At 48.6% G+C, this 14,825-nt stretch overlaps 1 protein-coding gene across 1 annotated transcript in view; it reads right to left on the reverse strand.

Moving 5' to 3' along the window:
• Positions 1–12,177, reverse strand: part of VAX2 (ventral anterior homeobox 2) — a 33,503-nt gene extending 21,326 nt beyond the window's left edge. The window contains exon 1 of the mRNA XM_001100565.5: positions 11,816–12,177. Coding sequence (XP_001100565.4) covers positions 11,816–12,062 — 247 coding nt within the window. The 5' untranslated portion in view covers positions 12,063–12,177. The remainder of the gene's footprint in view (positions 1–11,815) is intronic.
• Between the last annotated feature and the right edge of the window lie 2,648 nt (positions 12,178–14,825).

Raw genomic sequence — 14,825 nt, forward strand, 5'->3', positions numbered from 1 at the left:
ATCTCACTTCTTTTCCTACCTAGAACCAGGTAGTCTCTGTGCACAATAAGCTGATAATATGCTGACTTTTTTTTTTTTTTTTTTTTTTAAACGGAGTCTCGCTCTGTCACCCAGGCTGGAGTGCAACGGCGTGATCTTGGCTCACTGCAACCTCCGCCTCCCGGGTTCAAGCGATTCTCCTCCCTCAGCCTCCTGAGTAGCTGAGATTACAGGCGCCCACTGCCGCGCCTGGCTAATTTTTGTATTTTTAGTAGAGACGGGGTTTCGCCATGTTGCCCAGGCTGGTTTTGAGTTCCTGACCTCGGGTGATCTGCCCACCTCGGCCTCCCAAAGTGCTGGGATTACAGGCATGAGCCACCATGCCTGGCCGATAATATGCTGACTTTTAAGTGTGCAAGGCCCTTCCTGCCCCTACCTACAAACATAATGTGATTACTATAAAAATTCCTTATGGAAAATTCATTCTCAAGTTTATTGGGAACATTGAAAATGCTAGAATAGTCAACAAGAAAAGTTAAACAATAGGAGTGAATACATGTATTACCACACAGCAAGTATGTTACAAATCTACAGCAACTAAAATGGTATAATGCTGCACAAGGGTTATGAAGCAAATCCATGTGTCTGTGTGGATCTGGTATGTTATGAAGACAGTATTTCGAATTAGTTGGAGGAAAGACAGGGTTATCAGAGATATGACTTTTGGACAATTAGTTCATTATTTGGAATAAAGTTATTTATCTCACACTGTGTGCAAAAATAAACACAAATTTAAATGTAAATAAAGCTCTAAAATTTGAAGAACAAATATAAAATAACTTTCTAAAAAGGAAAATAAATGACATATTTGAGTACCAAAAATAAATGCTTCTGCCGGGTAAGAGACAGTTAAAACACAAATGAAGATTGGGAGAAAATATTCATAATGAATGCTTAAGAGAGTCCTAATGTCTGGTGTACACACAGCCTCTGTAAACCAGTGAGTAAAGTCAAGCAGTCCAGGGAGAAACCAAACAAATTATTCAGAGAAGGAGAAATGCATGTGGTTAATAAATATGAAAAACGACTCGGGCTAGAGGAATCAGAAAAATGAAAGTTTTAACAGCAATGAGATACCTCCTTTTTTTTTTTTTTGAGATGCCATATTTTATCTATCAGACTTGGAAAGTTGTGCTGGCAAGGCTGAGCAGAATTAGGTTCTCTCAAGCTGTGTTAATAAGAACATAAATTGATATAATATATGGTTTTTGAAGAGAAATAATGCCTAACTAAACTTAAAATGCACAGTGCCTTTGTCTCAGAATTTTTATAGAGCTTTCTATCACACAGAAACATTGGCATACTTGATAAATACAGACCCATTGTTTGTAGCATAGTTTGCAAGAGGGAACAAAAGGGAAAAAACTGAATGTTTATCAATAGGAAAATTGTCAATAAAATCATAGTCTAGTAATAACTTTCGCTATATGTAGACATTAACAAGAATGAGACACATAACCTGGATGGATGTTTATTGTATACTACTAAGTGGAATGGCAAGTGTGCATAAACCCATTTTTATATTTTAAAAAAGCAGTAAAAGTAAATCCTCTGTGTGCATGTGTCTGTGTTTTTATAACCACACAGGAACAAATCTGGCAAAATAAGTACCTCACTCTTCTCTTGCCTCTGAGGAGTGGAAACTGATCAGGGAGAAAAGATTCTATGCATTTTTTGTCTTTCTTTATTATTTCTTTTGCTGAAAAAACTAGGTAATAAAATTTTTTTGGTAACAAAAATTTTTAATATGTTTGTATATGTATATATAATGTTTTAAATGCTGGATGACGATTTTTCTAACTAAGAGCTAGAATCTAGAAGCCCAAAAAGGAACGACCATTAAATGTGATTAGGGTTTAAATGTCAGTTTAGGAAAAAAAAAAAAAAAATCCCACGAAGAAAGTTTTTTGTTGTTGTTGTTTTGTTTTTTTTGTTTTTTTAGAAAGTGACCTGGGAGTTGTTTGCAATACATGTCACAGAAAAAGGGCTCCTTTCCTTACTATATAAGTAGCACTGCCAAAGATGAGAAAACGATTAGTGATTCGATGAAGAAATGGCTAAATATATGACTAATTCACAGAAGAGAATATTAAATGAAAAATAACTACATAAAAACATGCTTAACCTCACTAGCAATTTAAACTACTAATAAAATGGGATTATTTTGTCACTTGAAAAGATTTCACTCTAAAAAATTAAGTATATCCTGAGTTGGGAGGACGTAGAGAAATGGCACTTTTATACAAGATGGCTAAGAGCATAAATCAGTATTTTTGATATAAAATTTGGAAATACTATCATAACTTTAAATTTATATCCTTGGATTTTAAAAGTTTGCTTCCAGGAATTTATCCTGTAATTATATTCATACCGTGTATATGTAAAATGATTGTTGTTACTTTAAATATTTTATTATGACAAATTTCAAACATTTACAAAATTAGGGAGAGCAGTATAATGAGCTCCAATATACCTGTCACCCAATTTCAACTATTAGAAACTCAGGAATAATCTTATTTCTTCTATTCTGCTGTAATTGTTAGCAAATTCTAGAAGTCATAACATTTCGCTTACGAGTATTTCAACATGTATCTCTAAAAAAGGGGGACTCTTAAGAAAGTCACCTACAATACTATTATCACAATAAAAATTGACAGTTATTCCTTAACATAATAAAATATCCCACCTGGTTTTACATTTTCCAAATTGTCTCATAAATAAGATTAAACAAAACCATTTGTTCAAAGGAGCACTCATTCTATGGTAAAAATGAGATGTTGCCTGATAAAAAGATAGGAATAATTAAATATAAAACAAACCATTTGTTCAAATTAGGATACAAAGATGTTCACTACAGCCTTGTTTGTAATAATGAAAAATTACAACCAACCTAAATATCCATCAATAGAGAACCAGTTAAATAAGTTATATTATATCTACATAATGGAATCCTATGTGGTGGTTAAAAAAAATGAGGGAGTTCTAGAAAGAAAGATTTCCACAAATATTCTTTTACCATACTTGCAAGCTAAGACAATTTTTTTAAATTAAAAAAAGCCATTGCCAAAAATCCCATTTTTGTAATATATAACTTACATATTTGTATTTTTCAATTACTAGGTAAAGTTTGGAAGGTAAATCTTAGGAGTGGAAGTGTATTATGTAAGAGAAATGAGAAACTTTTAAATTTTATATGACATAGCAAAATAGTATGGATTGCTTTTGTAATTAAAAAGATATTTTATGAGAGGCCCAGGCAGGAGGATTGCTTGAGGCCAAGAGTTTTAGACTGGCCTCCTCAATATGGTGAAACCCTCTCTATTAAAAAAAAAAAAAAAAAAAAAAAAAAAAAAAAAAAAAAATTAAAGCCAGGTCAGCATTGTGGGGATTGCCTGTAGTCCCAGCTACTCCAGAGGCTGAGGCGAGAGGACTGCTTGAGGCTAGGAGTTCAAGATTATAGTGGGCTATTGTTGGGCCACTGCACTCCAGCCTGGGTGACAGAGTGAGCCCTTGTCTCTAAAAAATAAAATATAATGACATAACAAAAATAAAAAGATACTTTATACTTTTGAAAACAAAAGACCATCCTAAACCGAATCAAAGGATAAATTGTAAACTAAAATGTTGCAACACATATTGAAAGCAATACATAGAGTTTCTGCAAATCAGTGAGGAAACAGTATATTTGCAAATTAAACTGGTCAAAGGAAATGAATCAATAGATAGAGGAAATACAGCTGGCTAATGAATATGAAGATTGACAAAGATGAAATGATACAAAATGTCCAATGTGGGAACAGGGCAAAGGGGTGGGCATAAATTACTAAACTTCTCCTGCAGAATAACTTGGCTATATTTATCAAGATGTAAAATGTGAACTGTGCTGGCAAATTTGGGGAAACAATCACTTTCAGACATCCCTGGTGGCAGTGTAAATTGTTACTATCTTACCGAGGACAATTTGGGATTATCTTGCAAATTTCAAACACAGATACTATTTGACCCAGTAACTTACTTTTAGGAACTTCTCTGACAGATATACTCACACATGTGGAAATGACCAAGAACAAGTTTTTTTATTTCAGGATTACATATAATAGAAACAGATAAGAAAATAACCAAATGTCCACAAATAGGGCACTGGTTATATGATATTCATTATGATCCACCTAGTCCATTTAAATTGAATATTATGCATCTATAAAAAAACAAACAAATAGCTATTTACACCCCGAGATATATTGGGAGAAAAAAATTATATAACTGCACTGATTTCCATAGGCATAAACATTATCTGGAAGGACATATTAGAAAGTCCTTGAGCCAGGTGGGAAGTGGGTGATGGGGACAGGGATGGGAGAGGTTTTTCACGGGATAATTTTTAAAAAGTGCTGTGGCTCCCACCTGTAATCCCAGCTATGTGGGCGTTTGAGTCCAGCTTAAACCCAAAATAGTGAGACCCCCATCTCCTGATGTCTGAAAAAAAAAAAAGGATTTTTGATGAATTATCTATTTTACAATTACCCATTACAGAAAATGAAACATATTTAAATTGCGTGTGTAAACCTTTTGAAGCAGCAATCACACTGCTAGAAACTTATCCCACAGAAACAAAGGTCGAGAAGGCCGCTGCCTTCGAAGCTTACTTCAGTGTTTATACAAAGGAAAAACAACCCCGACGCCCCTCCTGTCTTTAGGGAAATTAGGCTCTCCCCAACCAAAGGAATACTTAATTCTACAGTCAAGGGACAGCAAGAACTAGTTCAGCAGAAAAGATGATCACTGCAGATTAAATTTTTTGAAATGGTAAATTGCAAATCAGCCTATGAAATATGATCCTGCTTTTATTTATTTGTTTGTATAAGAGCATGGAAAAATCGCCTGGAAGGACTCGCCCAGAATTGAAAACAATGGCTGTTCCTGGGATCCTTCTCTGCCTTTGGTTTTTAAAAAAAATCGAGCTCGTATTACTTTTTGAATTTAAATCCTCTATTTACCTGTCTACATTGTAAGTGTGGCCCTGCCGGAGGCTGTGCTTTGCAGTGTCCTTTGCCCGGCCCTGGCTCCCGCAGCTCCGCGGGAGGACGCCGTGGGCTGCCAAGCAGTGGGGAATAGAAGGCGGGATAGGGGCTCTGAAAGTCAGTGTCTCCAGCAAGACGCTAAGGAAACCGTGGCATCAACTGCGCGGTTATTTTTGGCTCCAGTCGTGGGCTGCAGCCTTGTGAGCTGGCAGGGGCAGGGGCACAGATTTATCTAGTTATTTCTGTCAACCCTCTGGCTGGCTTTGCCCGTGGAACCTCACACCCAGCAGCCGCCAAAAGCCGGGACACTCACCATTGACTTTATGAGCGGCCCAGCGCTTCCCAAGACCTCCGCTCCAGCCTGGGCCGGCCTCTAAGCGGCCGCATATGTGAGGGTTTTCAGTTTTTGTAATTTTGTAGTTTTGTAATTTTGTAGTTTCAGGTTTTGTAATTCAGTGCTTCCCAAAGCTGCGGATTGCACAAACAAAATTCCAAAGCTATGGCGTTGCCAACTTCATGTTTTAACAATTATTCTATGTCCTGCCATGATCACTGTTTCATATAAGAAGGACATTGCAACGTCAAAAAATAAGATAATCTTAGAACACACGTTCTTCCAGGAGAAGGCGTTGGCCGCCTAGTACCTACAGAAATACGCGATGTTGATGAATTCTGTCTCGTTTAAATTATTTGAGAAGTATTTATTGAGTGTCTACTGTACGCTAAAAGCATCCGGGAAGATCGCCTGGATTTGGTGGGCACAGTGACCACCTTCTACGCGGTCTTTGCCTGGCGTCGAGGGAACAGGGCTCGGGGAGCGTGCCCCCTAGACTTCAGCGCGGAAGTCCCTACCCAACTATTCATGGCCTGGCTGTGGGAGCTGGGCAGAAATAGCTCACATCCCTGGGACACTGCATGCCGGCAGCTTCAGCCAGGATCAGTCTGGCACACAGTAGGTACGCATTAATGTTTGTGGAATAAGTTAAAGAACAAGAAATGCGCGGTAGCTCAGTCCTGTAATCCAGCAATTTGGGAGGTCGAGGAGGAAGGACCGCTTGAGCCCAGGGGTTCAAGGTTACAGTGAACTATGATTGCACCCTTGCACTCCAGTCTGGGCGACAGAGCAACCAGTGTATCTAAAAAAAGTGAAAGAAAAAAGGAAAAAAAAAAAAGAAAGAAAGAATAAAGTATGTTAAGGCTACCGGGGAGACGTTCAAGGAGGGCCCTGAGCCCTTACAAGCCCAAGCCCCTATCAAGACCTTACAGCACACTCCTCCAGTCTGGCACTCACCCTGACTCTCCGGGTGCATTCACCCTGGCTCTGTAGGTCACATCCAAGCCTGGGGCTGCTACCTCTTTCTGCAGTGCTGGATGTCCCCAGTTAGCATCCACCAACAGTGGGAGAACCTAGGGCACTGAAACCCCCAACCACCTTCTGGGATAAGCGCGGTTGGGGGTGTGAGGAGTGAACTAGGCTCCTAGATCTGTCTGGCCCCAGGGATTGGTGGGCAGGCTCATGCAGCCTTGGTGTCCTCTATCAGAGTATCTTGAACTGGGGTACAGAATCTGCAGATGCACAGCCAGGTAACTGGCTGCTGGCTCTCCAAGGGTAGTCAGGTCTAGCATTATTTGTGATTTTATATTAAGCAAAGAGCAAATAGGCAAAATTCACATGCTCCACCTCCCACCATTAAAATAGAAATCAAAGAAATGTAGCCAACAAGAAAGGAGCATGCGGCCAAGAGGTTTAATTGGGGAAATGGCACCCAGGCCAACATGATGTATAGACACCCTGTCTCCTTACAGATGGTGCACAAAAGAGGAGGACTTGAGCCCGGTGGCTTTGACTGACTGCGGGTGCATGCCACTGCCATCTCTTCCCTTTTCTGTAGCCCCAGGTACCCACTCACTGTCTGGACTTCCAAAGAATTTGGCTTCCTTGCCCCTCGGACTCCCCAGAAGCTACCTGGGGGACCGTTCCTGAAGAGGCGGGTGTGTGGGGCGGGGGATGCGGTGGCGGTTCCATGGGTTCCTGGGTCTACCAGACCAGAAGGGGAACAGAAATCGCCTGAGGAGGGAAGGAGCTGTCTAATCTTCCTGAACGGTTCCCTGAAAATGAAAACTGGGCACACAAGACACAACTACAAGATGATTTTTCGGGTTGCTGGTCTGCTTCAGTGTGTGTTTGTGGGGGTGAGGGTTATGGAAGGGGGAAAACAAAAGAAGACCCAAATGAGAGGGCCTGCTGGCATAGACCCACTAAGGGAATGTGGGCCTCCTGCCGAAAACAAGTAAAAGGGAAAAATAACGTAAAGCAACTCCAAGAAAACAAAACAAAAAAAGAAACCCTCTACAAAAGCTAAAACCAAAAAATAAAAACAAGTACAAAAATCTAAGTGTAGTTCCTTGCATGAGCCATTTACACTTTTCCACGTCTGCCTGGGGTGCTGGTCCTGGGTTATCAGGTCTATTAACAGACTCAGATATTGAGACGAAAGTCCCACGGTCCTTGCTAAACGCCTGCGCAGCAGGGCTAGGCCTGCGGCCAGGGCCGATCTCCCCAAGCCCAGTGGCTGCTGGAAATCCAAGCAGAAAGCGAGCAGAGGCCGGCCGGCCATGAGCCTGGACCCGGCTGCTGGAGGCGAGGCGTCTGTCCCTGCAGTAACCTGCCAGCCGGAGCCCCGAAGCTGCACCCCCTTGCACGGCTTCTTCAAACGCGCCACTGGGAGATAGGGCCCCAGCGGCTGCACGCCATTGTGCTGTGTGTACGAGTTTGGACTTGCGTGTTTCTGGAGCGTGGGTCCCGGCTGCCCGCAGATTCTCCGAGGGGCTGGACTCCACTAAGGTCAATCCCACCCGTCCCACGGCGGGCATCGCCCAGCCCAAGCAAGAGGCCTGGGCTTCACGAGTCCTCTCACGGCCCCCAGCCATCCGCGCATCCATTCAGCTCCCGGGTGAAAGCGTTTTTGCTGCTGGTGGTGGGGTTGCAGCGAGTGGCTTCTTCAAGGGATCCTGCAGTCATCACACCCTACCGCTCCCAGACAGAGGGGTTCGGAGGGTTTCGAGTGGGGTTTGAGGACCCACAGTGGTGGCTCTCAGCCCAGGGTGGCCGCTTTGGGTGAGCAGGAACGGACACTACGCATTGTCTGTAAAAGTTGCTGTGTTGGTGGACAGAATTTCCCGGATCTATCAAAATCGGTCGTTAAATTCGCGTCCGGATTAATTTGGGAAACAGGTGCGTTTGAGTGTGCAGGTGCGAGCGTTGATCGTGGGGTCGTAGGGAGTCTGGGGTCAGAGTTGTCCACCTCTTCTGCCTGCTGGGATCCCAGCTCCACCGAAAAGGCTGGTGCTCGGCCACTGCCCTGTGCTGTTTGAGCCACGACTCAGGCGGCCTGTTCCTTTGGTTGCTTCCTGCCTGCCTTTGGTGTGCGGTTTCCAATATAAAACAAAAGGATTCCTCCGTCCCCGCCCTCACTGGTCTAGGGACTGTGCACGCGGAGGTGTGGAGCGGCCTTCTCGGGCCTTAGGGTCCGAATGGGAGGCTCGCTGTGTCCGCGGTGCGACGTGCGGGGTGCCTGTTGTGCGCCCGGCCTATCATCTCAGCAGCTCCGGTCCGTGCCCTTGTGTGACGGGAAAGAGCCTTCATTTTGATGCACGGGAGGCATCACATTTGGCCTCCCTGGCTCCCTACCCTGCATTGGCAGAGGCTTGAGTCACTGGTCCCAAAAGGTTCCCACCAAGGAGATTGGGGAGGGCGGCACTGTGTGGTCTGCAAGATGGTGCTGATTTTCCTTTACCATCAGTGTGTTCTTGACCCCTAGGTGCTCACCTCCCAGTACAGCCCAGACCCTGGGCCAGAGCCAGAAGGAGGGGGAAAGGGGTGACTTGGGAGAGGCCTCAAACAACAAAGGTCCACTGCCCCACCCATCAAAAGTGGTTAACCTCAGAGCTACACCCTTCCTTCTGTCAACAAATATTTATGGAGATCCTACCGGGTGTTTGCAGTTTTAGACATCACCTCTGATTCTTGGCAAGTCCTTTAAGGTAAGGGCTATGGGTCCCTTTGTAAGATGAGGAGGCAAGCAAAGAGAAACAAAGAAATTGGTTCAGGTTTAAAGGGCTATAAGGTCAGTAATCTAAACCAACTTTGCTTAACTCTGGCGCCCAAGTTCTCCTCCTACTCCCTGTGCCAAAGGACTCCCTCAACAAACCTGCTCCCTTGTGGTAGGCTCTTAGGTGGAGGAGTGCAGAATGAAAGGAGGCAGAAAGGACCCAGAAGGCCTCCCCAAGAAAGGGGAGGTCCTGAGGAGGCCCCAACCCAACATTGACACAGGACAGCAAGTGCAAATGCCTCCCTTTTACCTTTTAGTGGTTTCCTTCCAAAGATTCTTTGGGAGGATGTGTTCTCAGAGGTCAAGGGAAAAGTGTATTGAAGGCCTATGGAAGGGATGTTCATTCAGGGGCCAAGGCAGTTCAGACTTTCCTTCACCAGTCCAGGCCTGTCTCATTGATCAGAGCCCTGAGCCATGGCAGGACTGCCAGTGACTCAGGTGACCCTGGCTAGGAGAGATTAGTGGTAAATCACATCCTGAGCGTTTCAGGCCCATAATAACCTCCCCATCATTAAATGGGGAAGGGCAGAGGGATTTATAAAAGCCACACTTGCCTTTCATTTCTGTTACGTGTGTAAATATATCCTCTATGCTTTATATCTAATATTTTGATTATATTTTACAAACGCAATGGCACCTCTGTGTGTGCACATACATTTATAAAAAGTACACCCCCTGAAGACTCACACAGGCTGTCTTACATCCAGTGCAAGCCCATCTCTGCCTGACTGTGGATTGCTCCAGCTTGGGTGGCCCCACCTCACAGGCTGGAGGGTCACTTTTGAATTCCACTTCCTATTAGTTTACCCCTGAAGGCTATTTAATTGACATCTGTACACAAAACTTATTTGCTCTACATAAAGGGTTAGTAGGGCAGAGAGGGTGTTAGGTGGGCACAGAACTCACAATTGTCCTGGGGGGAAGAAAATGCCCACCCATAGGTGGGGTTCAAAGTGATGAGTGTCACAGGCAGGGACTTTAGATCTTCCCCTGGGAATGTGTGGGATTGGGGGACTGAGTTCTCTGGCAGTCCTACAGATTTTTTTAAAGGAACCAAAAGGGCTGCTTATGCCTTCACTCAGGACACCCCACAGTCTAAAGAACAAAACCGGATTTAATCCCTGGTGCCCAACAGGTCCATACACCTGCTAGAATTCCTGATGGTATAACTGCCTTGACTTAAGCAGTCAACTATGAGTGGCAGTGAGCACCCACTGTCCCAGTGACATCTGGCACCAGCAATGTTTCCCAGAGCTAGGGCCCCTACCTCTGTATTCAAGGCAGTCATCAGTCACCCTCACACTGGGCTGCCTTCATGCTCTGCACTCCAGTCCTCAGAGCCACCCACACCCAGCAGTCGCAGAGAGGTCGTACCCAACTGGCCCAGGGTGTCCCAGTCAGCTTGAGGGTAGCCGAGCTCAGACCAAACAGAATCCCTTCGCTGGAACGACCCAGGGCCAGCTTCCAGCCTGTTCCCTTTCCCCAGGCGGAGGCCAAAGAAATCAGCTGGGGACAGTGGCCTCCAGAGGCCCAGAGGCTCTCCCGAGCGGCGCGTGTGAAGAGGCTGGAAAGAGGCAGCGGGAGGAAGCCGGGAGGAGGGAGCCCAGGAAGGAGCCTGGGGGAGCCATTACCGCCAGTGGCCTCTTCTGGCGCTGGGTCTCCCGGTCGCAGGGCTTGGGGTGGAGGAGGCAACGGACTTCAGTCTCTGGCCGCGACCTGGGGTCGGGCTGAGGGCAAGACCCTGGAGTCCCCTTTCTCCTCCCATCTCGCCGGGCAAGGCCCAGATCCTGGGAAAGCGGAGCCCTCGGCACTGCGAAAGGCTGGCGCTGGGGGCCTGGGGAGCCTCGGCCTCGCGGCGAGGAGGCCAGGAAGAGCTGGGTAATCGGTCGCAGTCCAGATCGAGGCGCTTGCAGGAAGAAGGTGCCGGGAAGACGCGTTCGGCTGAGAGGAATGGCCGGGAAAGAAGAGAGGAGGACGAAAGCCAAGGGAGAAAGGGAAGGACGTGAAGGCCAGGCCGCGGGAAGGCGGCGCCGAGAGCTGGCTGGGCCCAGGCGCCGCGAGGAAGTGGGAAGCGAGAGAGTGAAGCACAGCTGGCGAGCGCCGCGCACGCCACTCTCCGCGTCCCGCGCCATCTCCCCCGGGCAATCCGTGCGGGTCCGGATTGCCGGGGATGGGAAACGCGGCTGAGCAGGACGGGAGGAAGCACCCCGGCCGCCCTGCAGAGCCAGGGCCTTTTCCTCCCGCGGTTGCCGACGCTGCTCTCTCCACGTCCTGTCCCCGCGGAGCGCGCGTGACGCTTTTCTCCGCACTTGCTTGAGGGTCACGGGACAGAGACCAGGCTCTCAGCATCCGGCACTCCATTTCTGCCCCCGCCACAGTAGAGGTCCCGGGTGGGCCTACGACTAGGGGACTGGACCGAGAGGCGGAGTAACGGGGACCGCTTCGGTCCCATTCGCTGCTTTGTCCCCTCACTCAGCTCAATGTCCAGCACACAATAGACGCTCAAAATATTTGCTGAATAAATGACTGGATGACGAATAAATGAATATATGAATTGGGAGATGTCACCTGCAAGAAGGTCGGGGGCCCCAGTATGGGTAGGGTGAGGGTCCAGTGGAGTAGGGCCACGGGTTGTCCCCTTACCTCGCACCAGGATGCGGCGGCAGTGGTCTGCCTCGCCGGGCCCGGGCTGCCCGTCGCTGTCGGCTCCGCTCTCCCTGGAGCCTGCGGGACTGGAGGCTGAGGTCCGGGCCACCTCCGTTGGGCTGTGGCCACCGCCATCAGCTCGCAAGTCCTCCGCTCCGCCGCGGTCCCCGCCGCGCCCACCGCCGCCAGCAGACTCCGCCCGGCGCGCGGGGCCCCGGTCGCGCTCGGCGCCCCCATCGCCCATGCCGACCGCCACTGCCAACCCCACTATCGAGGAGCCAGCCTAGGCTGGTCGTGAGCGCCGCTCCCCGCCCCTCACGCCCCCGCCCGACTCCTCCTCCTCTGGCCCCGCCCCTGGCCGCTGCTCCTCCCCTCGCCGCTGATTGGGCGGGAGTCAGGGTTCCTAGACTCCCAGCTGCGCCGGGGCTCCGCGCCAGGGGGAGAGATGGAGGGGGAGGGGAGCGGTGGTCCCACTCCACCCGTAGTCTAGCCCTGCTCCAAACCGGGCAGAGGGAGAATGGGGCGGCCTTGAGGAATGCCCTACAACCCCTCCTAAAGTTGATCAATCTCTCCTCCCCTCCACCGTTCCCCTAGCTTACTCACCTCCCCACTCCCTTGTTCCCACAGAAGCGCAGCCGCTGCGCTCCGGCCGATTCAGCGGGATCAATAACCAAAGTGCGCAAAGAAGGCGACCTCGGCGAGACCTAGCAGAGAAGAGGAGGTTGGCCTTGCTCGGGGGCTTGGCAGGGTGGGGTCGGTGGGGGTGCTGGAGGCGGGGGCGCAGGCCTGGGCTCAGTGCGCCAACCCCTAGATTTATACCCACACCCACACTCATGAACACAGACCGGAGGACCCCCTCCCCCGGCCCTCATGGAAGATCAAGGGCGTGAGTGGGCGAATGAGGCTGGGAAAGTGAGGCAAGGAGATCGACTCACCCGCGTCCCCGGGGGACACTGAACAGGCGCACAGACAGACAGCCGGGTGCAGGCGCCCAGAGACTCGAGAGCGAGGCTGACCGTGGTAGGCGGCAAAGTCCTGGTTTCCCCGCAGGTCTGAGGCCGTCACAGGGGACCGCACCACGAGACAGGGATAGAAGGTGGGGATTTCCTTGTTTCCCTCCGCGGAGCTTTCCCCGTGCTCTGTCGCTGTGTCGCTGTCCCGGGTCCCGCCTTCTCCGAGTCTGCGGAGAGGTAAAGGGCGGAGGTGAGCAAGGCTGGAAGTGTAGCAGGGTCAGGCTGTGAGGAGTTGAGCAGCTGGGATCCTGGGGCTCAGTACCCCTCCCCGAGGCGTGCGGATCCCCAGCATTTACTGGAGAGGCCGGCGCTCGCCCGAGCCTAGTGTCTCTCTCAACGCACTGGGAGGGGACTTTCTTTGACTCAGAAGGGGACCTGGACGAAAGATTGAGAACGAAGGTGTGTGTGCAAATGTGTGCACGCGCAACAAGGCCTGTGACCCTTCCCCTAAAGCACTACAATCTCAGACTTTCCTTCGTGTTTTTGACCTGCTGGCGTGAGCAGGGTGCTTCGGTCTGTCCAATAATCTGGTTAAGGGGGTCTATGAGAGCGGGTGTGGATATGCCCGTGAAAGTGGCTGTAGCGTGGCTGTAGCATGGCTGCATGTGTCCCTGGTGCAGCCTCCATTATCCCTGTGAGTGGGAAAGCAGTTATATGAGTGTGTGCGTGTGTCAGTACCATAGTGCGTGTACAGTGTTCATGTGAATGGTTGCCTGTTTCTGATGCCAGATATTCCTGGCAGAAGGTGAGGTTGCGGGGGGACACATACCAATTATTTAATTGAATAATTAACAACTACTCCACTTAGGATATGGAACCTAGGGAAAGGGGAGGGTAAAAAGGGCAGGTCGGGAGGTCTTGCTGGTAATAAACAAGGGAGGGAGAAAGGAAGAAAGGAAGAAAAGAAGGAAGGAAGGAAAGAAGGAAGGAAAGAAGGAAGGAAGGAAGGAAGGGAAATGCAGCCACAAAGTGATTTGGGTGGGTGGCAGGAAAGGTGGGATTGAGCCCAAGGCTTAAGTCAGCGTGTTCAGAGGGAGAACAGCGTGGACTACCTGTAGGTGCTGAGAGTTTGTGGGCCTGGGGCACAGGACTGTAGGAATGTGTATGTATGTAGGAGGAAGGAGTGAGAAAGAGGTTTCAGGAGGGTCCTGGGGAAAGTGTGACCCAGTGGAACTGAGCTCGGCTGAAGGAATCCATGTTGCCGGTGGCCATGAGCTCTGCACTGTTCCTCCCGGCCTGGCCTTGGAAGTGGCAGTGAACTCCTTACTGACTGCCATGCAGGTCAGACCCTCTCTCTCTCCATCCGCCAAGCTTCCCAAAAGTCTTGTCTCTCACCCAGCCACCACCTCTACTCTGCACTTCAGTTTTTTGCCTCTCTGGCTCTCTCAAGTTTATTTTTATTACTTGAGTAAGATACATGTAATATACAAAAATTATAAACAGAAATATAAGCGAACACTCGGCTTGCCTGGACACTGCATCCCTACCCCCAGCTCTAGCGGTTCTGCTTGCTGCAGATGAGGCCCCAGTTTCTGTGCAGACAAAAATGGAAAAGCAGCACTTGCTGGACCGTGCCAGGCTTCGTTTGTTGTCATCGTTTTAATTTTTTCATTTCACAAATGGCATCTTTCCATGCCAGTAACTCGAGTCTCAGTCCTGGAGTCCTTTTCCAGTGCCCATGGATGAGGTCCTGGGTGTGAGCACACTCCTGGGAGAGGTCGGAGGCCTCTTATAGAGTCCTCCGGAGCCTAGACTCTGGACGTTCTGGCAGCTTTCCCTTCCCTGTCTGCTCCTGGGAGCCTTGCAGGGAGCACCGCCCGGCTCCAAGCCAGCTAGGTATCGACTCTTGGGTGTTCCAGTCTTCTCCTTTCTCCTGCACCCTTTATTCTTCCTTTCTCACGTTCTCTCTTGGAGGTATAAGATTCGGCCTCCCTCTGGAATCCTGGGTGTCTCTTGTGGGCAGGCCTGGGCAGTGGGGCCCCAGCCCCAGTGCA

This window comes from Macaca mulatta, chromosome 13 (assembly GCF_049350105.2).
Source record: "Macaca mulatta isolate MMU2019108-1 chromosome 13, T2T-MMU8v2.0, whole genome shotgun sequence".
NCBI lineage: Eukaryota > Metazoa > Chordata > Mammalia > Primates > Cercopithecidae > Macaca > Macaca mulatta.